The following is a 26,675-nucleotide window of genomic DNA, read 5'->3' on the forward strand; positions in this document are numbered from 1 at the left end:
ATGTGCATGCAGTTATATTGAATTTCCAGCAAAAGGTGGCACAGGTGAAATCTCATGGGCTGTGCGATGCTGCGTCATGCTGCGTTCATCACATTTCTGTAATAATTATGTGCTGGCCTGTGGATGGGTTCAGAGTGATTTCCTGGAAGTCAGGGCCAAATGCTATTTATTCCAGCACTTTCAGGGCCTGACATATAAGTGTTCAGTGGATGATTTTTGAATGAATCGTTGACTGTCCTTGTAGATGATAGAAAAAAATAGGGACTAAATAGCACTGCAATTAAACAGGTGGATGATAACTGAGCTGCCACACGCCAAGGCTGCTGAGCAATGGATTGTGTCAGGGTTAGGGGGTGGCAGATAAACCCAAAAGGAAATTTCTTGGGATTTTCCCCAGGACTGGGTCAGAACATATTCTTTCCAACATAGAAAGAAAATAGCTTGGATCTACCTATGGAAGTCCTGCTTATGAAGTTTACATACAGCCAGAAGGTGGATCCAAAAATTTCTACCAATAATGAGAGATACCATAAATTACATTTTATCTAATACTGATTTCTTTTTTTTCACATTTTTATGCTTTTATTTTAATTTTACCGCTCACCCTCTTTTCAGTTTATTTTAGGGTTTGTAATTCTGATTGGGTCTTGACAGTGTAGAAGAATGTTCTAGAGTCATTTCCAGTGAGTGTCGGGAAATATTCTGTAAAGAAAACCTAAGAGTTTTTCCCAGTATACTTGAGATAAAATATATGTAAAAATGATGAGTTAAAAGTAGTCCTGGGAAGGTCAGTTACAGACCTTTTTTTTTTTCTTAAATGACTATGAAAATTAGGGGTAACTTCTTTATTCTCCTGACTAAATTACATTTTGGTTTGTTGTTGTTGTTTGTTTGTTTGACACGGAGTCTTACTTTGTTCCCTGAGCTGGAGTGCAGTGGCGCGTTCTCAGCTCACTGCAACCTCCGCCTCCCGGGTTCAAGCGATTCTCCTGCCTCAAGCAGCCTGAGTAGCTGGAATTATAGGCGTCCCCCACCACACCTGGCTAATTTTTTGTATTTTTAGTAGAGATGGGGTTTCACCATGTTGGCCAGGCTGGTCTTGAACTCCTGACCTCATGATTCACCCGCCTCAGCCTCCCAAAGTGCTGGGATTACAGATGTGAGCCATCGTGCCCGGCCACATTTTGTTTTCATGCAGTCTGTGTGAGCTTGCCTTATTGGGCCATAGCAGGGGTCCCCAACCCCCGAAACCCCATGTGTGGGCTGTTAGGAATGGGGGTTGCACAGCAGGAGGTGAGCGGCAGGTGAGTGAGCAAAGCTGCATTTGTATTTACAGCTGCTCCCCATCCATCACTCGCCTGAGCTCCGCCTCCTGTCCGATCAGTGGCGGCCTTAGATTCTCACAAGAGCATGAGCCCTGTGATGAACTGCGCATGTGTGGGATCTGGGTTAAGTGCTCCTGATGAGACTTTAATGCCTGGGGCCAGGTGCGGTGGCTCACGTCTGTAATCCCAGCAATCTGGAAGGCTGAGGCGGGTGGATCACTTGAGGTCAGGAGTTCGAGGCCAGCCTGGCCAACACAGCAAAACCCCGTCTCTACTAAAAATACAAAAATTAGCCAGGCATGGTGGTGCATGCCTGTAATCCCAGCTACTCAGGTGGCTGAGGCACAAGAATTGCTTGAACCTGGGGGGCGGAGGTTGCAGTGAGCTGAGATCATGCTACTACACTCCAGCCTGGGCGACAGAGTGAGACTGTCTCAAAAAAAAAAAAAAAAAAATCTAATGCGTGATGATCTGTTACCATCTCCCATCACCCCCAGATGAGATTGTCTAGTTGCAGGAAAACAAGCTCAGAGCTCCTCCTGATTCTACATGATGGTGAGTTGTAGAATTATTTCATTATACATTACAATGTAATAATAATAGAAATAAAGTGCACGATAAATGTAATGTGCTGGAATCATCCCGAAACCATCTTCCCCTGAGGCCCCTCCTGGTCCATGGAAATATTATCTTCCGTGAAACCGGTTTCTGGTCCCAGAAAAGGTTGGGAACCACTGGGCTGTTGGAGTTCCCCATGAACTTCCTGCCCTGTGGTCCCTCTCACTGTAGCTGTCTGAGTAAAACAAGCAGGGCAGAGTTAGCTGTCTCAGTTTCCCAACAAAAACAAATGTTCCTTTTTCCATTAATGTGAGTCGAAAAAATAAGTACAACCCAAACCCAAGGATTATCTCAAGTGACTGAGCCTTTGACACCAGAAGTCAATTCCTTTCATTTTTTGTGACCCATCAAAGAACTCACAGCATCTTAATGTGCCATAAAAATTAATCTTTCCTTGCCCAAAGCACTTGACCCATACACTGGAAACCTCGATGCCTCTTCTCAGAGGTTGGCTCTTCTTAGTTTTCTCTCCCTGGTCACTGCACCTGTCGATGCTTAGTTCTTGCTTAGTGGGGTTCCTGCTGAGCCGCAGGATCCCCAGCTCTTAGTCATCTGGGCTTTGGAGCTTCCTCTAGAGCTTCAGGAACCTCCAATATGGAGGCTTCCCTCTGCTTCTGAAGGGGCTTCTAGCCTTTTATACTGAATTATACATTTTCCTTACTGGCAGTGCAAGCTGTGATTCCTATCTTATGTAACTCCACAGAGAAAATGACTTTCAACATTATTTTTTCATAAGCCATTACAAGTTAATATTAATATCATGTTAATATTCCTATAAAGCTATGTTAAAAGTATCTCTTCTTTTTCTCCAAAGAAAGTAGAAATGTGTGTCCAATGGCTCACCTAGAAATTTCATGTTAGGAATAGATGACTAATATACAGAAATCTAAGTGGGTTTGTTTGAGGGTTAGGTAACCTTCACAGTGGTTTGAATTTGTGACTTTTTTTTTGCAAAGCAGTTGCTTTCTTAGCATATCTGATCTTTCCCATTTACCTCAGTTGTCTTAGAATCACTCCAAAATTCATATCCTCCTCTGCCTTCTTTGTTCTTTTCACATTTTTAAGTGGTTGAATGTTTCCATGAAGTATATGAGGCTCAGTGAACATGTTCCCACACTTTGTGCTTGACAGGAGCAATCATTTATCCCCTACTATTTTTGGTCAGGACTTATAATGACATTCATTATTGGGCTATTATTTAAAATTTTTTTCTAAGCCCACATGAGACATAGACTTCTATTTTTGTTTATACTTATGGAACAGTGTAAGAAGTGTGTGAACGTTTTCACTTGCTGTCTGTATTAATTAGGATGTCCTTGATCATAAGCAACAAAGTACAAAGGTCAGATTGGCTTAAGTGATATGTGGGATTCACTGGTTGACGTATCTGGTCTCCCAGAGATAGGATGGGCTTATGTTAGAATTGATTCAGTAAAACAACGAGATGAAGAGCTAGGTCTCAGCCCTGCCGTTTGCCTGCTCTCCACAGCTTCCGTGACATAGTCACTTCCTTGTTGGGGTCACAAGATGGCTGCCAGTGATGTCCAGACCCATTGCTTTCTTGTTTAAGGCTGGCACCAAATGCTCTAGTCCTATGCAGAGGTGGAGCTAGCGTTCCCCAAAACACAAGTTGTGTGGGGGTGATGTGACTCACCAAATGAAAATCAAGAATTTACCAAAGGAAAAAGAGTTGGACAGCTGATGGGTGCCGCCATCATGTCTGCCGCCATCATGTCTGCCACACCATCTGAGTATTTAAAAAATAACTTAGCAGCGATGCATCTAAAAATGCTGCCTGTGAGATCAATGTTCCTGAGAAAATGTAAAAGTTAATTTCTTTCACCATGAGGCTGTCTGACTTTAAACTATTTTCATACTACTGGAAGAATTTCTGTGATTTCTCATAAATGGCTAGTTTTTTTTTTTTTTAAGTAACTGAAACATTGTAAATAGTATTTCTGTTTAGAAGCTTCCGCTGAACAGAAAATAAATTGCTATGGGAAGAATTACTTACTTTAAAAAATTCTGTCAATCCTTTTTATGCAGAAGCTGGATAAAAACTTGAGTCCTTAGTATAGGAGGTGATTTCTGAAGCAAAATATTCTTATAATTGATTTTAAAAGATTTTTCCCTAGAAAGTTATGTTGGGATAATAATTTCCTAAAATGTTAGCCAGCATTTGAATATTCTTTCATCTTAATGTTTCATAGCTTCTGTCTCCCTTCTATGGCTCCAAAGAGAACCGTCTCTGACCACAATTACAAACAAAGTAGAAATTTTTACAAATCTTGTTACATAGCTTGTATTATTATAATATTACAGAAATAGTAAACGTTTTTTTCTCTGGAAGAAAATTACTCATCTTAAAGAAACGTGGAGAAATATATCCACATTTCATTTCAGAGACAGTTGATGGGGCCAGAAAGAAGTGAGCTTAAGAATGAGACAGTCATAGGTTTCGGTCCAAGATGTGCCAGAGAGCTAACAGTGAGACCTTGAGAAAATGACCGAACTTCCTTGCATCTCAGTTCCTCCTTGTAAAATAGGGATAATAGACCCCTCCCCTAGGGTTTCCAGTTGTCCACATAAGATACTGAAATGAAACGTGATTAGCCTGGTATCCTGCACATACTAAGCTCTGAGTAAATGATAGTTATTACCAAAAACATAGAAAAGAAATAGCAGAATCCAACTCAATTATAGGACATTACTTGATTACCTAAAAACTATCATTCAGTTGTTGTGTTGCAGTCTTTTATTTATTTTTATTTTTAAGTTTTAATTTTTTATTTTGTTTGCAGACAGAGTCTCACTCTGTCACCCAGGCTGGAGTGCAGTGGTGCGATTTCGGTTCACTGCAATTTCCTCCTCCCGGGCTCAAGCGATTCTCCTACCTTAGCTTCCCGAGTAGCTGAGATTATAGGCATGTGCCACCAAGCCTGGCTAATTTTTGTGGTTGTGGTAGAGATGGGGTTTTACCATGTTGGCCAGGCTGGTCTCGAACTTCTGACTTAGTGATCCGCCTGCCTCAGCCTCCCAAAGTGCTGGGATTATAGATGTGAGCCTCCTCGCCCAGTCTAGTCTTTTTTTTTTTTTTTTTTTTTTTTTGAGATGGAGTCTCACTCTTGTTGCCCAGGCTGGAGTGCAGTGACGCGATCTTGGCTCACTGCAACCTCTGCTCCCAGTTCAAACGATCCTCCTGACTCAGCCTCCCAAGTAACTAGGATTACAGGCCCCTGCTACCACACCTGGCTAATTTTTGTATTTTTAGTAGAGATGGGGTTTCACCATGTTGGCCAGGCTCATCTCAAACTCCTGACCTCAGGTGATCTACCTGCCTTGGCCGCCCAAATTGCTGGGATTACAGGCGTGAGCCACCGCACCCAGCCCCCCAGCCTAGTCTTTTACTTTAGAAACATATTACAGTTTCCTTAAAATTTTTCTGTATACCAATGCTTTGTAGAAAAGCAGTTGTTGTAAATATATATATACATATTTCCATCTATGAATATATATTGAGAGGGAGAGAGGCTGACTTTCAGTTGGGCGGGAATTGTTCTGTGTTCCAGAAGAATGTTCCATTCTTAGACCTGGGTAAGAGGAGTCCCTGCTTTAGGAGATTCTGTCTTGGCCATGAGCCAGCCATGCCCTTCCCATGGAATGAGATGTCTGCAGGGTGAAGGACACAGGGCCAAGGACATCTTTCCACCCAGTGCTTGTGGGTGTATGCTGCCTCAGAAGTTCTTGACCTCAGAAATTCTTCTGAAGCAACTTTGAATACACTTCCGGGGCCCATATGGACTGCTTCCTGGGTCCCTCCTCCTAGGAGCCGGCAGCACTGTTGATGGGGTGTCCTTAGGCCGAGGCGGGTCTGTGTGCAGGTGTGCAGATGGAGGTTGCATCTGCAGGCCAAAGTTCTGGACAGTCAGAGATAGGATGCGAAGCGTCAAGGAGGCCACTCTTGCCATGACGCCATCTTGCCAAGAGTCCAAGAATTCAAAATTAAAACCTGGTAGAGGGTAGAACATTCTTTATTGAATCATTTTCTGTTTTGATTTATAACTTTATAAAAAAGCTATTTTTTATAGACCTTAAAGACATTATATTCCAGGACATACAGCCATTGTGACCAGCTAAGAGTTCGTGGAGCACTCACTTAATTCTCCCATCTGTAAATGGAGGGCTGGCTAGAATATTGGTTTCCAGATTTACCTAATCATTAGAGTTACTAGAGACTTTAAAAAATGTTCCTGATTCCCAGGTCCCCCCTGCCTAGTGATGGCGTTTCAGTAGGACTGGGTAAGAGCTGGTAATGGTTATGTTTTCAGTGCTCCGCAGGGATATTGATGATCAGTAATGGCTACTCCGCTAGATGGACTTCATTGTCTTTCGCTTGCTATTTATTTATTTATTTATTTATTTATTTATTTATTTACTTACTTACTTACTTACTTTTTTGAGATGGAGTTTCGCTCTTTCATCCAGGTGGGAGTGAAATGGTGCGATCTTGGCTCACTGCAACCTCTGCTCCCCAGATTCAAGCAATTCTCCTGCCTCAGCCTCCCAAGTAGCTGAGATTACAGGCATGCACCACCATGCCCGGCTAATTTTTGTATTTTTAGTAGAGGTGGGGTTTTGCTATGTTGGCCAGGCTGGTCTTGAACTCCTGACCTCAGGTGATCCACCCACCTCAGCCTCCCAAAGTGCTGGGATTACAGGTGTGAGCCACCACACCCGGTCTCTCTTTTTATTTAATCTTCACTTCAAAGATCCTTTTTTAGGATGTGTAGAGATCAGGGGCTAGTGTTCATCTGAAGACATTTTGTATAATAGGCATCTGTTTGAATTTATTTTTTAATTTTTTGGAGACAAGGTCTTACTCTGTTGCCTAGACTGGAGAGCAGTGGTGCGATCATAGCCTTGACCTCCTGGGCTCAAGTCATCCACCTGCCTCAGCCTTCTGAGTAGCTGGAACTACAGACACCCACCACTATGCTCAGCTAATTTTTAAAAATGTTTTTACAGACCTGGTTTTACTATGTTGCCCAGGCTGGTCTTGACCTCCTGGCTTCAAGCAGGCATCTCACTTTGCCTCTCGAGTAGCTGGGATTGACAGGCGCGTGCTGCCACACCCAACAACTCAATATCTTTTACAATCTGTGCTTTGCCAAGTTGGGGTACACACTATAACACAGAGAGGCAGTTTATACAGAGAGTTCTTTACCTTGACTTTGCGCTGTGTTGTCAGGTTCCAAGTGTGAGTGAATGTTAAGATAGGAAGAAAAGAGCCAGCAGATAGATGGACGTGGACGTGTGTCGGAAAGAAAGGGGAGGCCGGCTGGCAAATGGCCAGGAGCTGTGTGTCGGGGGAGCCCATGGGAACTCGATATGGGTTAAGGCTGGTTCCCTCTGCATCCACGGAAATTCCACCAAGTAGCTGGTGCCTTCTGCATTCAAGGCGTTTGTTGTTAAAGAGGAGAAAATCTTTCAGACACGTACAGGGTATTTTCTGAAGACACAGGTATTCAGTCAATGGTATTCTAATTGTGGAGATATAGGAATACACCAAAGAAAGAAACCCCAGATAATGACAGATCATGTTTTTGATTTTTTTTCCTCTGGCAGTCCCCCTTTTCTTTAGAAACAAAAAAAATGTTGGTGAAAAGAGTAATGAAGTTGACATTTTGCAGGATGCGTTTTTCCATCATTACCTCTGAAGAGCTCCTAACTCCAACTCATTCTCCAAGGAAATCTCGACATTGACACTCTGGTTAAATCGACTTTCTCCACTTGTTCATGATGAAAGAAAAGTGTATATGAACTTTTCACTTGGGAAATTAAAAGTGGAGTAAAGTGAAGTTCCAAGTTTCAAGTGACCCCATGAGTGGGAGCGAGAGGGTCAGGACTCCAAGCAGGGTTTCCCAGGAACGATTTCACCGTGTTCAACTTCAGCATCTCTGCAAGAGAAAACACCGCCTTTAGTTTTCCTGGAGTTGAAGTTTTACACTTGGCGTATTACTTTTTAGTTCCTTTAGGATAAAACCCGCACAGGTGACCTTGGTGACAAAGCCCCTCACAGTAGTCCCTCCTCTACACTTGGAGGGGCTGCCCTCCACCTGAGTGTTCTGTTTGGCTGCAGCGCCCTCACGCTTCTCTGCCCTTGCTGATGTGGTTCCCTCTCTCTGACATGCTCTTTTCCTTTGCCTTCCTGTGCAGGGCTCACCAGCCCAGACTGGAGTGCAGATTGATCCTGGGGAGCAGACCGACCAGCATACCCGGGGCAGGGTCAGATGCCAGGGCAGGGCTGTGCCCGCATAGCCTTGTGTCTGGCTCTCTGGCAGGACATTGGTCGTGCTGTGTCATGATGTTTATGTACACCTCTGTCTTCTCACATTGGCCTGGGAGCCACCTGGTTTCAGGGACTGTGTTTTATCTATCTTCAGGGCCCTGCTTCCTAGCCTTATGCCTGGCACTCCTGGGTCCCTTCTCTGTGTTTTATGAAGCCTAGGTTTGTGAGTTTTATGTGAGCTGTCTGCACACAATGTGCCACGATGCTGCTCCAGGGGCTCTCTTGCGCAGTGGACATGGCGAAAGGGCAGTGGGGACCATAACAGACTGTGCCGCCCTGTCCCTCCACTGCGCACTCCACCCGCCCCAATCTGCAGCGCAGCTGGAGCCTCCTTGTGCCGCGTTCTCTTGTGATGTCCTAACGGCTGTTGTATTAAGCAGAGCTTTCATGTGTTTATTTGTTACCAAAAACATTAGCTGTGCAGACACTTAGTCCACCAGCAGCATCATCCCTCACTCTACAAGATTAAAAAGAGGAAAAAGGATGCATGGGGAAAAAACCCATCAGGGGGTTCATCTCGCCCTACACCCTTACTGTAGGGTCCCACACCTGCCAGTCTTCCTTCTCCAGATTCGAGTTCACTTCCCCTAAGGCTCCCTGGATTAACCATCACACATCCCCACGGTGCTTCATGAAACTGGGAATGAATCTGGACACAGGCTTTTGCCAGCTTTTTGGAGGCACCGCACTTTGCTCCCACCTCCACCTTCCTCCGACTGTTTCTTTACCCCGCCGCTATTCTCAGCATCCTCCCCCTGAGATAAATCATTCTGCCAGGTTCTCTGCCTGCCTAATGAACTAAACAGTACAGGCTGTCACCCCCGAGCCCCACCTCTGATGAAATAGCAACTCGAACACTGTGGGTCTAGCAACTGTGGGACTTTAAACTGGGCTTAAGGAGGGTGGCCAGACATTTATGCCTACATACAGACAGGTGTGTGTATGCGCACATCTCCACCTTTGGCGCACTGTTGGCTTCTTCCTGATTTTAACACAACTTTTAATTTTATTTTATTTATGTTTTTGAAATGGAGTCTCACTCTGTCACTCAGGCTGGAGTGCAGTGGTGCAGTCATGGTTCATTGCGGCCTCAACTTCCCAGTCTCAGGCGATCCTCCCACTTTAGCCTCCTGGGTAGCTGGGACCACAGGCACGTGCTGCCACGCCCAGCTAATTTTTGTATTTTTTTTTTCTTTTTGGAGAGACAGGATTTCACCATGTTGTCCAGGCTGGTCTCAAACTCCCGGGTTCAAGTGACCCTCCCGCCTTGGCCTTGCAAAGTGCTGGGATTACAGGCCTGAGCCACCGCGCCGGAAATAACTTTTCCAGGGAAGATCTTCTCTTTGTATTTGAAAATGTGTCAGTAATAAGTCTTTACTAGTTGGAATGGGAAAGAAAGCTTTTAATTTCACTTTTGAATTGTTGATTACACTGGTTCCCTCCACTCCCTTGCCCCCACCTTTATTCTGTTTTTTGTTTGTTTGTTTATTTTTCTTCACTTTTTAGTGGCAGAGTCTTCTTTAACAATAAATTCCCTAGGGCCGGGCGCGGTGGCTCACGCCTGTAATCCCGGCACTTTGGGAGGCCGAGGCGGGCAGATCACAAGGTCAGGAGATCAACACCATCCTGGCTAACACGGTGAAACCCCGTCACTACTAAAAATACAAAAAAAAAAAAAAATTAGCCGGGCGTGGTGGCGGGCGCCTGTAGTCCCAGCTACTCGGGAGGCTGAGGCAGGAGAATGGTGTGACCCCCAGGAGGCGGAGCTTGCAGTGAGCCGAGATGGCACCACTGCACTCCAGCCTGGGCGACAGAGCAAGACTCCATCTCAAAAAAAAAAAAAAAGAATATTAGGTGAATAGTAATGAGTTTATTAGCCACAACCTATTTGTAATGCCATTCCTGAGAATTTGCAAATAGCCCTGGAGGTTACACTGGGAAGTTTCTTGAGTGACATCCTTGATCATACTCTTTTATTAGCAGGATATAATAAAACTATAAGCTCAGACCACCTTAGCATTTAACACTGATCTATCATAAAACTGCAATTTGGAGAGGTGGATGTGTATTACACACCCCTCGCTTAAAAAAAAATCAACAAAGCAAAACATGCTGCTCTTTCTAATTGTGACTCTTATCTCAGTTATGAAGAAATTAATTCTTTCTTAAGAAAGAATACGGTGTCTTAGTTCGTTTTCTATAACTTATAACAAAATAGCTGAAACTGGGTAATTTATAAAGGATCTTTTCTTTATTTCTTGCAGTTGTGGAGGCTGGGAAGTCCAAGGTGGAGGGGCTGCATCTGGTGAGAACCTTCTTGCTGTAGGGGACTCTTTCTGCAGAGTCCTGAGGCACTGTGGGGCATCACATGGCTGGGGGGCTGAGCGTGCTCATGTGCTAGCTTAGGTCTCCCTTCCTCTTAAAAAACCACTAGCCCACTCCCATGATGACCCATTAATCCACAAATGGGTTAATCTATTCATAAGGGCAGAACCCTCGCGATTCAGTCACCTCTAAAAGTCCCCACCTCCTGATACTGCCACATTAGGGATTGCATTTCGGTGTGAGTTCTGGAGGAAACAGAATATCAAACCATAGCACAGAGTTGTCCTTATTATGCACACTGATAGAAATGATCAGAAAATAAGATATTATGTTTAAAAACACGCATACAATGAACCACGAACACCCTCATTCATTCCCAACATGTGAGTGCTTGAAAGATGTTTTCTTCCATTGGAATGTGCCTGGTTATCTGAAGCCTGAGTGTGACCTGAGCCGACCATGTGACAGCGTTAATTACTGATGTGCAAAAATTAAAGAACACTCAATTCTGCACCATCGTCTCTGAATGTGGGCACTTTCCTAGAATGATGAGGAACATTATACAGTATAAGTTCAATCTCTCTAAGTCTGACAGTGAACTGATGTTAGATGGTTGTTCAAAACAGACTTCCCTCTCTGTTTTTCATCTTACTATTTTCATCTCATCTTTTTCTTTTACAATTGGCTTCTCACTTTCTAAATAAATGTTGCCATACCCCAGTAGCTTTAGTGCAATGCCTAGGATCATTTTGGCCTGTGTTCCTGATGCTTCATTATCTTGTTTGAATAAAAGAGCAGCCCTGGGTCCTCCAATTTCAGGAGGTGCTATTCAGGGCACCTACTGGCTTGATATAGTCATGGGTTTGATTTGTGAAATACGGACCCTTCCATGTGGGTATCAGCATGGAGAAAGCACAGGACATTAGTGGTAGGAAAGAAAAAAGAAACAATACCTTTCCCCTAGATTCCAGTGCGTTATTTTTGTTCCCTTCCACTTACTTATCCTCATATAAATGCAAGTGTTCAGAGCTAGAAGCCTCGAAGATGCTTCCTGAATTCAAGCCCAGCATCTTCAGTCTGGGGTACAGAGTATGTGAGGAAGCTGCAGGATATACCCCAGCAGTTCTGTGTCATTAACAGTATTTCATACAGGAATAGCTTCTAAATTCACGTTGTAAGTATCCACAGTGAATCTGAAACAAGCTTTCTGAGATTTCCCTTTCTAAGGTGATTTGGTGTATGTGTGTTCTCACATCAGTGAAGCTAGGAAATCCAAGCTACAAGAGTTAATCTCTGTTCCAAGGCAGGTAAACACCTTAATGGTTTCTGAGACTCCGGGTGCTTATTTTCATGTTTAAAATGCCCACAGAAATATATATTACCCTTCGACAAAAAGTTACCAAAAGATTCAAAGAAGGAAATGACAATATTCCTTTAAATGTCTTCAAAGTCTTACTAAGAAATAGTAGAAGAAATATTACTAATACTACTTGCTAAGAAATATTAGTTGCTAATACTATTATACTTGCTAAGAAATGTTATTTTTTTTCATAGTCTTATCCTGAGAGGAGTAATGGGTTGGCCATGTAGCCTTAAATCTTTATCCTTAGGACACCCTGGATCTTACCTTTAAAAATCAGACTTATTATCAAATAAATGTATTCAGCCTAGATAAATTTAAAATGGGCATGGAAGCCGTGAAGTTAGCAACTCTGAAGTATCTAAAGTTGAATCCTTTCCCATGACCTAAGGTTCTCAGTAATTTAGTAATAAATGATTTACCAGTGGTTCTCAAACTTGGCTGCACATTTGAATCACTGGAGAAACTATGAAGAACTTGTTACGCCTAGGCCACGCCGCAGGCCAATCAAATCATAATCTCCAAAAATGTTCCAGTTATTAGTACATTTGGAACTCCTCAGATAATTCTAGCACGTATCTGAGCTTGAGACCCATTGGATTAGGCCGTTCTTGCATTGCTATACAGAAATACCTGAGACTGGGTAATTTATAGGAAAAGGGATTTAATTGGCTCACAGTTCTGCAGGCTGTACAGGAAGCATAGTGCTGACATCTGCTCGGCTTTTAGGGAGACCTCAGGAAACTTACACTCATGATGGAAGGCAAAGGGGGAGCAGGCATGTCATATGGCGAAAGCAGGAGCAAGAGAGAGTGGGAGGGGGAGGTGCCACAAAAGAAGCCACTGTCGCAAAGACAGCACCAAGCCATGGGGGATCCACCCCTATGACTTGAACACTGCCCTCCAGACCCCACAATCAAGCATTGAGGATTGAAATTCAAGATGAGATTTGGGCAAGAAAAAATATCCAAACTGTATCACCCATTCACTGGTAACTTCTCATGGATGGTAACAGAAATAGGAAAGAAATACACAGTGAAATCTTAGAACCTTTTTTCATTCTGGTGTGTAGCTTTGGAATATCTGGAGTCTGTAAGACTTTTGGAAGGTGAGAATTAATTGTTCATTCATTCATTCATTCATTCATTCAATCATTCTTCCGTAAACATTCCTTGAGTGTTGGTATGTGCCAGGTACTGGATTTTTCACACTGAACTGGACCTAACTTATTTCTCCTTTGGTCTAAAGACCACCAGGCCTCAGCTGGACCTCTGGAGCCATTCTAGACAAGACCAAATCACTTGGGCATTTCTGTATTAGTCCAGGCATTGTGGATGCTGATGTGGGAGAAGGAAAAGTAGGTCTTTTCTGTGTAAACAACTTCATGTCTCAAGGAAATTCTGTTCTGTGTCCAGCTGACAAACTTGTCTGTGCAGATAAAGAACCTATTGATGCACAAGTTGTCACCAGGCTTCTGTGTAGCAAGGACTATTCCAGAGAACACTGAATATGGACTTAGAGTCAAAGTTCATGGTTCTCATAGATACCTTAATGCACTTTGCCTCATTATAAGTTTAGATCATTGATTGTTAGGTTGGAAAAGACCTTGGGGACTTTCTAGTCTAGCTGGTTGGTTTCTAGACAAGGAAACTGAGACCCAGGAAGGTGATGTGACCAGAACATGGTCATAGTGTCAGAGACAGAACCAGCTCGTTGATGCCCCTCCTGTGGGACCATTACAGGCTCTAGCACTGCATCCCTACACATATGAATGCTGGCTATGCCCCCACACTGGGTATGCTGCATTGTACTAAGGAGGCCTGGGGTGCTCTTAAGAAAATACCTTCAGGACCAGCCTGGGTAACATGGTGAAATCCCATCTCTACAAAAATATGCCAAAATCAGCTGGGTGTGGTGGCACATGCCTGTGGTCCTGGCTACTTGGGAGACTGAGGTGGGAGGATCACTTGAGCCTGGGAGGCAGAGGTTGCAGTGAACTGAAACCACACCACTGCGCTCCAGCCTGGGCGACAGAGCAAGAGACCCTGTCTCAAAAAAAGAAAGAAAGAAAAGAAAAAACCGCTATTTGTGCACAAGGGTTTTTATTGTCATTTGTTTGTTTGTTTATAAGGATTCAAGGAAAAACTCATTTCACAGTCAGTATCAACATGTAGTACTTAATCTTTAAAAAACAACAACAAAACTAGCTTACAGACTTAAGAGCTTAGTTGATTTAGGTATCATAGTCTTGGCTCCTTAGTTGCCCATTGAGTATAGCTCCATCTTCTGGCAGCAAAGCGAGGTGATTTGAAGCTTAGGATTTTGAATTCTGCTTATTTCCTGAAGTGGCCTATGGTCTATAACGCAAGGTCTCTAACTATACAGTAATATGTTACATATGTGTGTGTGTATATATATATATTTTTACGTAAACACACATATATATATATATACATGTGGATAGATAAATAACAAGATGACATATTTTGATGTTCATTTAACAAATGAGGAAATCAAATCAGAAAGTATTTAACGACTTGTTCAAAGTCTTGCAGTTAGATGTATCAGAGCTAAGACGCAAGCTAATGTCTTGATTGCTTCTGCAATTCTGCTATCAGTATGCATTTATTTTTGTGTGCACCTTTATGGATATATTTTGGTAAACTTGGTGAACTTGGTTAATGATTTTCATCAAGAACTTTTTAAAAGCACCTTTCTGGTTGGGCACGGTGGCTCACACCTGTAATCCCAGCACTCTGGGAGGCCGAGGCAGGCTGATCACGAGGTCAAGAGATCGAGACCATCCTGGCTAACATGGTGAAACCCCGTCTCTACTAAAAATACAAAAATTAGCTGGGTGTGGTGTCTCACGCCTGTAGTTCCAGCTGCTCAGGAGGCTGAGGCAGGAGAATCGCGTGAACCCAGAAGGCCAAGGTTGCATTGAGCTGAGATTGTGCCACTGCACTCCAGCCTAGTGACAGAGCGAGACTCTGTCTCATAAAAATAAATAAATAAGTAAATAAAAGCACCTTTCTATAAAAGTTGGGCAATACAACAGTTTAGCAACTTGACTGTCCTTGGGTTCAGTGAGAGAATGAAGCCCTAATGCTTAAGACATTTATTGTCTACACTAAATTAACTTCTCTCCTTTGCAACTAGAATGGTGCTGTCTTGGAGGATTGAGAAAGTAGTCACTTGAATCATTTTCTGTGTTCTGTGGTTCAGATGAAGAGCCCCAGTTGAGGAAAAACTGGAAAGTGAGAATCTGCTCCTACTCTAGTACTTTCCGAAGTGTCTACTCACTAGTTTGATATGTATCCCTCTAGATGTTTTACTCTGCCTGTAAGATCATTTAAATATATACACACACATTTACACACAAACAGATACCTGGATACAATGCAGTATGGATGGCAAGGTGATCTAAGAACTGGGGTGGGCCAGGTGCGGTGGCTCACACCTGTAATCCTAGCACTTTGGGAAGCTGAGGCGGGTGGATCAACTGAGGCCAGGAGTTCGAGACAGCCTGACCAATGTGGTGAAACCCTGTCTCTACTAAAAATACAAAAATTAGCTGGGCATGTTAGCACGTGCCTGTAATCCCAGCTACTCGGGAGGCTGAGAAGAGAATTGCTTGAGCCCAGGAGATGGAGGTTGCAGTGAGCCGAGATCGTGCCACTGCACTCTAGCCTGGGTGACAGAATGAGACTCTCTCTCAAAAAAAAAAAAACAAAGAACTGGGGTGACCCAGAAGAAAGGTGATTGGTGCTGCAAGCTGTGAGAAACAGCAAAGGGTTCTCAGTGGAGGTGATAGAGAACTGAGTCTTAAAGGATGAGTATTTTCATAAGAAGACAGGAGAGTGATGAGCACACTCAGAGACGAAGGTGTACATGGCTAGGGAGGACGGGGTGTGCGAGAGCTGCTGGGGTTCAGTAAAATGTTGGTGTGGGGCAGGGTGGAAGTTGATGTGGGATGGACGAATAAAGACCAAGTGATAGGGGATGGGGGCAGGGAAGTGCTTGGGAAAGGGAAAGTCATGATCCGTGCCTAGGGCTCCACTCCCAGGCCTGTGTGCATGAAACTAGGTAAGGACAGGCATTTCTGTTTTTGTGCCCAAATGTTGCATTCCCCAAGACCACCCTGGCCCACCATGTCCCCATCCGTGCCTATAAAAACCCGCTGAGACCCTAGTGACACACACACACAAATGGCTGGACATCGAGAGGAATGCGCCGGCCGACCCACAGGCACCAGAAGACACCATCAGGCCATCAACCAGCAGAAGGATGTGAAGTTTGGCTGGGACAGTTGGAGGAGAGCCCAGCCGCTGGGCAGCATGACTCCAGGGGAAAACCACCTTCCCATTCCATCCCCCTTCTGGCCTCCCCATCCACCTCACCGAGAGCTACCACTCCATAAAAAACTTTGCACTCATTCTCCAAGCCCACGTGTGATCCAATTTGTCCGGTACACCAAGGCAAGAACCCCAGGATACAGAAAGCCCTCTGTCCTTGTGATAAGGCAGAGGGTCTAATACAGCTGATTAACACAAGCCACTTACAGATGGCAAAACTAAAAGAGCACCCTGTAACACATGCCCACTGGGGCTTCGGGAGCTTTAAACATTTACCCCTAGATGCTGCTGTGGGATCGGAGGCCCACAACCTGCCCATCTGTGTGCTCCCCTAGGGTTATCAACAGCTGGCACTGAGGAAGTGAGCCAGTCCCCCTGTTGCACGCCCTGCGAGTGGGATAAGGGAACTTTTCCCATTTCACAAGTAACAAGCGACTTGTAAGCCATGCCAGTTGTTTGAACTTTCTCTTGTACTACAGGGAGCCAGTGCTGGATTTCATGCTAAGAAGTTTTATCAGTTTTATATTTTGGAGAGATCACTCAGGGGACAGCATGGAAAATGGATAGGAAGAGAGTGAGACCAGAGGGAGTTGGGGAGAACAATTAAGTGGTTATAAACTGTGAGTGATCATCTGTGAGATAGGAATAATAATGCCTACTTTATAAGGCTGTTGCAGAATGAAATAACACCTGCCAATGTGCCTGTTTATTAAAATGAAAGGTATTACTTTTAATACCATCTGGCCAATATTTCAGTGCTATCACTGTTCTTGTGACTGAAAATATCCCAATTTTCTCAGCATTATTTCCCACCCTGATTATAATGTGAGAAAACAAGAATTTGACCCTAGTAAGGAGGAAATGATTTTTTTTTCAGTTTTGAAAAAACATAAGCGTTTACTTAGATAAACGAGAGAGTTTGCCAAGACATCACAATATTCTTCAAGTACTTTTGAGGCAACTCCATGCCAGGGAACCACGCCTCTCTTTTTGTGTGAATAAAATTTCAGCTTTCTGGGCTGCTTAGAGTGACAGTGGTGAGTAGTGAAAGACCTGGTCCTCTATGGCCTTTGCCTGTGGAGAGAGGCCTTTCCCAGACTAGACTGTGAACCCGGAAGTGCCTGAAAAATGGACCGGAAGCTGATTGCGGCTCATTGACGTAACTTCCTCCTTGCACATTGCAGGGCAATCTGTGCCTCGCTATCCCCACCTCATCCTCTCTTATAATCAGTTTCACTCTTGTCTCTCCCTTCTGAGTATATTTTCTTCCATCCCTTGTCTTCATCTGGCGTCCATAAGCTAAGTAGGTCAATGCCCATTACTAGAGAATGGCAATACCGAGGAAAGGCATTTTGTGGTCTTTTCCTTCCTCTGAATACCTCATAATTGCTGCCATGGATGCCTTGCAGGTCAGTAAAATGATCGAATAGAAAAAGTGAGAAATGCTGAACTTTTTTTCTCCTCTCCTCTTTTGTGCTTTGCTTTTTCTGTCTTTTTCTTAAATTTTCTTCATTTGCCATGGAGTTAAAAATTTGTGGATCCTTGAACTGGGGAACATGAGGCTGGAGGGGAAGATGTTACTCTCACTCCACAGAAGCATGTGTAGTCAGTAGCAGGCTGACGATTTGGGTCCTGACATTCCCTCGCAAAGCTTGGGGGTTTGTAACAGGGCCTACTTGTACATTTGGTATCAGTTATTTTTTATGCATGGATTAATTTTAAAATGTTTTCTTGGCTTTTTCTGGCGTTTTCTTGCTTGGCTGCCAGTTACTATATGGACAGAAGTCGGCTTCAACGCCCATGTGCTGTTTTCCCATTCAATTAGACTCTCTCTGCCTGGACTCACTTCCCTCTACCATTTCTGTGCATTATTGGAGATTATGGAGGCTTTCATGTAGGTTGCCATATAAACCATTTTCTCTCTGTGTATAGATGTGTCAGCTCATGCTTACTTTGGGCCTGGTAAATGATAAGTGACGACAATTAAGTTGAAGTTCTTTTTATCACCTGAAGTTGTTTTCAGTGACATTATTTTGGCTTTGAATTGTGCACATTTCAGGACATTTTGCTGTTTGAGAGTCAACATCCCTTATGGATGAAGATCCTCTTGGCCATACCTTGGAAAGAGTGTTGACCTCTGGGATTTCGCTGTGCTAGTTGACAGAATGTCCATTTTCCATTTGCCTATAACTGACATCTCTGCCTCTTTTCTCTGTTCACTTGATACTCTTTTTTGATGATACTAGCAGATATGGGCTAAGGAGAGCCTCTTTCTAATTACTCTGGACTTCTCCCTATTCCTTCTGCTTTTCAACATCTCTTTTTCTGATTTTGTCTGACCCACTGGAATTTCATCTGTTAGGATGTTTACAACCGAGTATCTTAAGCACATCCACTAGATTCAAGATACTTCAACAAATCTCTGCACCCACAGAAGTGGATATTATATTGTTAATGATGGCATTAATACTTTGACTTTAGATGTTATAATTTTATAGAAATAACAAATTTATATGAGCTCTTGGATATTCTCATAACTTAGTTAAGTTATAGCGTAATTGCTTTAACAGGGGCTTGGGAGTGAGAATAGACATAGATTGAATTTCAGCAATGACAATTATGAGTTCTGTGATCTTGGAATACTTACTTAGCCTCATGGAATCTTAGTCTCCTTCCTTATTTTCTCCTCTTTTAAAAATTGAGAAAATAATACCTACTGCATAGGCTTGTTGTTAATAGTAAATGAAATAATTACAAATACTTAGCGCAGTCTTAACAAATAGTTAACAATAAATGGTATAATAAAACAGCAACGTAAGCAAGGCCTAACAAAAGTTATAAAATTAGCTCATCACTAGGTTTAGATCTGTGACATCCCAGGGGACTGAGGAAATTGCACTTATCACAGAAGAGTCACAGCTGAAATGTTTGAGAAAACAATGTAAGAGAGGTTGTCAAAATTCCCAAACATATAAAGGGTAGAAGATGAGATCTATAGACTGGAAAGCTTGACTTCAATGCACAGCAAAATTCTGGAACAGAAAATTAAGCAGATGGTTTGTGATCATTTAGTAAAGACTGTAGTGGTTGCTAGGAGCTAACATGGGTTTACTAAGAACAAATCTTCCCAAACATCCCATTTCCCTTTTAAATAGTATTATGTGGTGTGTAGAGCTGAGGAATTCTACTTCTACAAAGCATCTAATTGTCTCCTTGTGGATGGGATGGTAAAACACAGGCTAGATGATGGTACTGCTAGGTTTGCAGCTAGACAGCAATTGAAGCCAGCTGATTAATGTCATGGTTATCTTGATGGGGGTCTCTGGTGGAATACCATGGAGCTCTGACATGTAACCTTCCATTTAAAATTTTAATTAGGGATTTGAATGAAGACACGTGGGATGGATATTTACCAAATACACAGATGGCGCAAAGTTGGGAGGGATAATAAGAGCAATAGATGAGTCAATCAGCATTCAGAACACTGCTGATCATCTGAAACGCTGCATGGAATCCAGAATGATTGGATTTAATGAAGCTAAAGGTGAAGACATTAAGCTCTCACAGTATCAACCCGAGTAAGAAAGGAGATTGTGGGCTGGGTGCGATGGCTCAAGCCTGTAATCCCAGCACTTTGGGAGGCCGAGGCGGGCGGATCACGAGGTCAGGGGATGGAGACCATCCTGGCTAACACGGTGAACCCCATCTCTACCAAAAATACAAAAACTCAGCCGGGCGTGGTGGCGGGCGCCTGTAGTCCCAGCCACTCGGGAGGCTGAGGCAGGGGAATGGCATGAACCCAGGGGGCGGAGCTTGCAGTGAGCTGAGATTGCACCACTGCACTCCAGCCTGGGAGACAGAGCAAGACGCCACCTCAAAAAAAAAGGAGATTGTGTTTGGTAGAAGTTCGGATTAAAATGATCTGGTGATTTAATTGGCCCTAAACTGGATATTCAGTAATTAACTATGTGCCATGCTCTTTGTTTGGCACTGGGGTGACTGTAGTGAAACAGTCAAAAATCCCTACCTACCTGGAGTTTATATTTTCTGTGTGCCAGTGGTTATGCATTGGCTCAAAACTACAACAATGAACTTGTTAGGTTTTATTGGTAGAAGTATAATATCCAGTTCATGTTGGTTACTAGTTCTCCTTTCCTTTCCTTGTTTTTTTTTTTTTTTTTTTTTTTTTTTTTTTTTTGAGACAGAGTTTTGCTCTCATTGCCCAGGCTGGAGTGCAATGGCACGATCTCAGCTCACTGCAACCTCTGCCTCACGGGTTCAAATGATTGTCCTGTCTCACCCTCCAAGTAGCTGGGATTACAGGCACATGCCGCCACACCCAGCTGATTTTTGTATTTTTAGTAGGAGTGGGGTTTCACCATGTTGTCCAGGCTGGTCTCGAACTCCTGACCTCAAGTGACCTGCCCACCTCGGCCTCCCAAAGTGCTGGGATTACAGGCATGAGCCACCGTGCCCAGCCTCTACTTTACTATTTAATACCATATTCATGATACTGTATTTTACCCTGGGATCAGTATTTCCAGATCTGAATGCTAGAGTCTGGACGAATGAGTGATGATAGAGCAATGAGAAGAATATGAACCATATTGTAAGAAGACTGGTCAGCATTGAGAAGACTAAGCGGAGGCATTATATCCCTCAAATCTGCACAGGATATATGGGAAGAAGGTGGAAGCTAGTTCTCTGTTGGTCCTAGGAGTCATTACTAATGACCAGGAGGCTGATTTCTGGTAAATGTGAGACAGGCTGTCTGAGAAGCGTTCTAGCTCCAGCCACTGCATGAGTACCAGGAGGGCTGAGACTGCCTTTCTTGTGTCTCGTTCTCCACCAAATTCAGAGTACCTAGGACTGTGCCTGATACACGGCAGGCACCCAACAGATATTTATTGAATGAATAATGAAAAGAGGGCATTGAGTATGAAGTGAGCCTTTGCATGGAATAGGCCCTCATTTGGTGCTTGTGCCCTACTCCTAAATGCATGGATAGTCATATGACATTTTTTGAAAATAACTCATGCGCTAAAATAATGTTAAAACTTTACGTTCAGATTTTGCACATTGTAAGGAATGTGAGGGTGGAATAAAGTACCTGAGAACAGATGTGGGAGGCCAGAATAATTTTTTTTTTAACCATGTTTGAACAGCTCCAAGTTAATTAAACCACTTTTCTTAAGAGACATTAAGAGGCCATTTTAGGATTTATTTGAAATTTCTCAAGTATGCTTATTCAAACATTACTCATTCCAGCTCAACTCCCATCATCATCTTGAGGCCCTCTCCATAATTCTGACCCATTCAGGGTTCTGCTTTCTCTGAACTTAAAGGCAATTCTACAGAATTTAGCATTTGATTCTTTTCTAATTTCTTCCTGAGTTTCTCTGCCTAGATGATAAGCTTCTTGATAGCAAAACTTTATTTTTTATTTTTGTTTTCTTCCAGACACATAGCAGAAACGCAGCAAATGACAATTGCTTGATTGGTGGATGGAGAGAGATTAATAAAGTGTCTTTCCAGCCACTGTGAAACTGCTATTTGGGATTGTCCCTGCTGTGTGCAATACTTCTCTGGAATGCTGCAATGGATTAAAAGCAGTTTCTAGTCAGCAGTCATGTAAGACATAGCAGACTAAATAGGCTTTAATTCTCTATCCCATGTATCAAAGGAGGGGACTATAGTCCTAATTTATTGGGGTCCGCAACGTTGGCTAGGCAAGGGCTTTGCGTTATTGTTGAATCTGAATGAATGACTGGACTCTGGGGCTCAGACAGCCTTCTGGACTCAACCTCCAAGGCAAGCCAGGGCTGCAGGTGCCAATCTCTAAGCCCAATTTGGAGATTGAGTGATGTAAACAGAGTGATTGGATCTAGCACGTGAAAATACAGCATGCCCCGTTACCTCTGAATTTCAGATAAACAACCATATAATACTTGGGACGTACTTAAACTACAAAAGTATTCACTGTTTTGCTACAGTTCAGATGTAACTGTATGCCGTGCATTTTCTCTGGCCACTCTTCATATAATCCCATTCCTCCTATTTCTTCAGAAATCTAGGCTCTTCATTAACTCTCAAATGAGCTGGACTAAAAGAAAATGTTTATGAGCATGAGAGTGATTCCAATGGCAAATTAAAACAGTTTTTCCAAAAAGGGAAAACCTATATGATGCCTACTTTTTGTGGGCATATTCTTTTAGGTATGTCCAATAATGATAATGCCATTATTTGTAGGATCTTGGTAGTCTCAAGTTAAGCTCTCTTGGTTTCCTTGGTGGCATAGTTTATTTGGTTCATATGCTGTATGGCTGATAGTATCTTGCTCAGGCCGTGTAGAAACTATGGCTGACAAATAATTAGACTCTATTCTTTGGAATCAGGTGGAAGGTGAATTTAGTATAATCTATTGTTTTAGCTCCTGCAAAACAACTGCATTAAATACTACGAGCTGTAGAATTCAAAGGAAAGCTTTACCAGTCTTTGTTAATTATCTTGTTCTCTTTCATCTCAAAAAGAAGATAATATTCTTGTTTGTTTTCCACCTTATAAACTTCTTTTCGCGGGGAAGACATCACACATTTAGGAAAATGGTTTCTGTTTTTCCTAACTAAATAAGGTTTCTTGCTGTTTAGCGGCAACAGCCTTTCTGTATCATTCATTCATTCAGCAAGCATTTATTAAGCAGATCTGTGCTAGGCACCAGGAGCAAACAAAATGAATAATGTAGTTCTAGCTTTCAAGAGGTTCACAAGAATCTGCGTGTTCTGTGCTTGTCTTTAAATGGTTCAGCAGTCATTTCAATGAGAGGCTTATGGTAAGAGCTAATTATCACCTTGAGTAATGAAATAATTTTTTTTCTGTCAAATGTTTTAAATAATATCAAGCCTTACATTTTGAGCAGAAACTGCTCTTAATGGATAGTGCCAAGGGCTAGAATTCAGCTGTTTCCTTCTGCCCTGGTTCTTTAGTTAGAATTTGGTTATTCAGAGTGCAGTCTGCAGATCAGCAGTACCAATGTCTCCTGGGAGGTGGTTGGAAATACAGCCTTCCAGGCCCCAGCCAAACCTGCTGACTCAGGGTCTGCAGTGGAGCCAGATCCCCAGGCGATTCATTTGCACATTGAAGTTTGAGCAGTGCTGATCTAATACAGTATTTCTCAAGCTCTAGCTTGCACATGTAGATTGAGCATCTTATTACAATACTGATTCCTGGGCTCTGCCCTCAACTTGTATACTCTGTGCTTGTTGTGGGGCCTGAGAATTTGCATTCCTACTAAGCTCTTTGGAGATGCTGGTGCATCTCCAAAGTTAGAGAACCACACTTTGAGTAGCACTGATCTAGTTTGCTTGGGAAGCTGAAGTGACATTGGGTAATGAGGTGGGGCGAGGGGAAATGAACCCCAATGAAGGAGTCAGGTTGGTTTTTTTTTTTTTTTTTTTTTGAGACAGAGTCTCGCTCTGTCACCCAGGCTGGAGTGCAGGGGTGCTATCACAACTCACTGCAAGCTCCGCCTCCCGGGTTCACGCCATTCTCCCGCCTCAGCCTCCCGAGTAGCTGGGACTACAGGCACCCACCACCAAGCCTGGCTAATTTTTTGTATTTTTAGTAGAGACGGGGTTTCACCATGTTAGCCAGGATGGTCTCGATCTCCTGACCTCGTGATCCGCCTGCCTCAGCCTCCCAAAGTGCTGGGATTACAGGCGTGAGCCACCGCGCCCGGCCTCAGGTTGGTTTTTTTTCCGTTACACTGGCCCCATGAACATGCCAGAGAAACTTCCCTGGAACATATATATTCTCCAGTGTCTCACCGGGTCTCCCTGCTCCCAGATGTATGCCTGTCATGGGGGACAGATTTTTATATAATTAAGTGGTCAGGCAAGTCCATGGTGGCCACTGGGAGACAAAAGAAGAGGGAACAATTCTGCCCAGTGGCCCAGCCCTCTGAGTTGGGCCCTACAAGATAATAGGATGTGGGTAGGTTTGGCCCATTTCTGGGATTCACATGAAGCAACAATGGTTGATCCACTCTTGCTAAACCGTAGGGTATTGAGCCTTAGGAACAAAGAATAGTGGAGATCAGGGAGGGACTGTTAGGAAATGGGTCTGGAAAAAGTTTGGGAACAACATTGTGAAGTCTGAAATCTTTTTGTTCAGGAATTTGGATTCTGTTTTGTAACTTTTTGCTACAGTGCTGTCTGTTTTGAAACATTTTCCTGTCTAATCGTACTTACTATTTTGTGTGTCTATTTTTTTTCAGGATTAAGCATGAAAATATTGTTGCCCTGGAAGACATTTATGAAAGCCCAAATCACTTGTACTTGGTCATGCAGCTGTAAGTACCTTGTTTGATTGATGAGTTTTGAACCAACTTGCAAACTCCCATGTCTAAAGGGATCAGGTGGGAAAAGAAATGCTTGAAGTGGGCCAGGTAAGGCAGTAGGGAGCAGGGAGGCCTGTGGGATACCAGAGAGGCCTGTATCCAACTAAAGACGGTGGGCTGCACACAGGCGTCTACAGGCCTCCCTTGAACCAGCCTGCAGCTGCTGGCTGGACTGATAACCTAGAGCCTCAGCAGTGAATGTGACGTTCCTGTTGCAGGGTGTCTGTATTGCTTTCTAATATGCCAGGGCCAAATGTGGCTGCCTGAAGACACTTCAGTGGGCCCACTGTAAGGTACACTTTGCTCCTGTCTCTAGGAGAAACTCCCACCCTTGTCATCCTTTCCAGGGATGCCGGGGGAGGGAAGCAGATGGTAACTGTGTATACCCGTTTCTTCCCTTGTATTCTTCCTTTGACAGATAAGAGCACATGTGATTGAAAAGGGAATTTGTGCCAGACATAGGAGAAGTATAATTGGCGTCAGACCGTGACATTATCCCCCTCATTAGGTTATTTTTGCATTCCATTAACATTGGAGATTACCAAAAGAGGGAAGAAATCAGAAAGCCAGATATTCGAATAGAGACTTTACTTGAACATGCATTTTTAAAAATTTAAGCTGAAATTAGCCTCCCTGCCTGCATAAATGCTTTCCTCTAAGTGATAAGAGTCCTAGGAATATCCCAGGGCTGCATTTAGTAGAATTAACTGATAGAAACTGTGTCGGAATATTATGCTTTAACCATTACCTGATAAATAAATGCTGGAACATCATATGATTAAGTTTAACGACTGAGGAGATTTTTGTTGAAGATTAGAATATAGACTTAATTTCATGATTTATTAATGATTTTCAGACTTTGGATTGTCGAGGGTATGTAGAATTGATGATTAGGCTCACAATTTCTTTTCCGTAGATTTTTCTTTTCCTTATGAATGTTTAAACAACACATTAACTTGGAATCATGTTAGGATGCAAATAAGTGTTCATCGGTGCATTTCGTTAACCTTTCGTGATCTTCAAAATATTTTTGTAGGTTATGATATTTTTGTATAAATATTTTAAAGCTGTCTATGCTAGAAGCATATGTATGATTTCTCTCTGTCAAATGGCAGTTCTAGGTGATGACTAGCAGTTTTAGAGATTTGTATGTTATAGTCAGCCATGATATAAGTCAAAGAAGTTTTTTTACTGCTTGGTTCCATGTTAACTCGCGTTACCTAAGTGTGATCTTTTCTAGTTCCTTGTTCTTCTGTTTGCATTACAATATGCCATATTTCTGGTTTTTCCTAGAGAGTGCTAGTTCTCCCCAAATTTGGGAGCGTGCCCTAGAAGTTCATGTGACTTTGCTTTATGCAAAGTCTGCTCTATAAAGATGCAAGTGCATCACTTTCTCATCAAATATTATTGCCTAATTGGAAGACTATGAGATTCCAGTGCAACCAAATGCCCCGCAAAATGTTAGCTGTGTATTTAAATGTGTGTTTTTTCATTGGTAATGCAAAAACTACTAATCCTCAAATCCAAAGCTATATGGATTTACTTGTTTAAGTTTTGTGTTTATGGGACTATAACCAAATATCAGTTAAAGCACCTCAAATGTGTCAACCTCAGCTCTGCCTCTTTCTAGCCAGGTGAACTGGGGCTTCTCTGAGTATCAGTTCCCATAATGGGAAAATGGGGATAATAATATTTTCATTAGAGGATTATAGTGAGTAGTGAAGGAGAAGCGGGTAGGAAGTAATCTCACAATATTAGGTCTTCAGTACACGTGGTTTCTGTATGGATATCTGTATCATTTCATCACTATGTCTCTACAGATGGTTTTTAATTTTATGAGATAAAGTTCAAGTCGATTTAGAATTTGCCTTTCTAAGCAACTTGGGGTTGTATACTACCAACAAAAGTTATCGCAAATATGGGTTGACATAAAAACATAAAAATGTCT

The 26,675-nt window shown here is 42.8% G+C and overlaps 1 protein-coding gene across 7 annotated transcripts in view; it reads left to right on the plus strand.

Annotated features, from left to right (window-relative positions):
- The window catches only part of CAMK1D (calcium/calmodulin dependent protein kinase ID), a 483,060-nt gene that overhangs the window by 294,764 nt on the left and 161,621 nt on the right, over positions 1 to 26,675 (plus strand). For all 7 annotated transcript variants that reach the window (XM_063669556.1, XM_063669557.1, XM_063669555.1 and 4 more), the window contains one exon: positions 24,605 to 24,679. In XM_063669556.1, the coding sequence (XP_063525626.1) occupies positions 24,605 to 24,679 (75 nt within the window). The remainder of the gene's footprint in view (positions 1 to 24,604; positions 24,680 to 26,675) is intronic.

The sequence above is a fragment of the Pongo pygmaeus genome, chromosome 8 (assembly GCF_028885625.2).
Source record: "Pongo pygmaeus isolate AG05252 chromosome 8, NHGRI_mPonPyg2-v2.0_pri, whole genome shotgun sequence".
Lineage (NCBI taxonomy): Eukaryota > Metazoa > Chordata > Mammalia > Primates > Hominidae > Pongo > Pongo pygmaeus.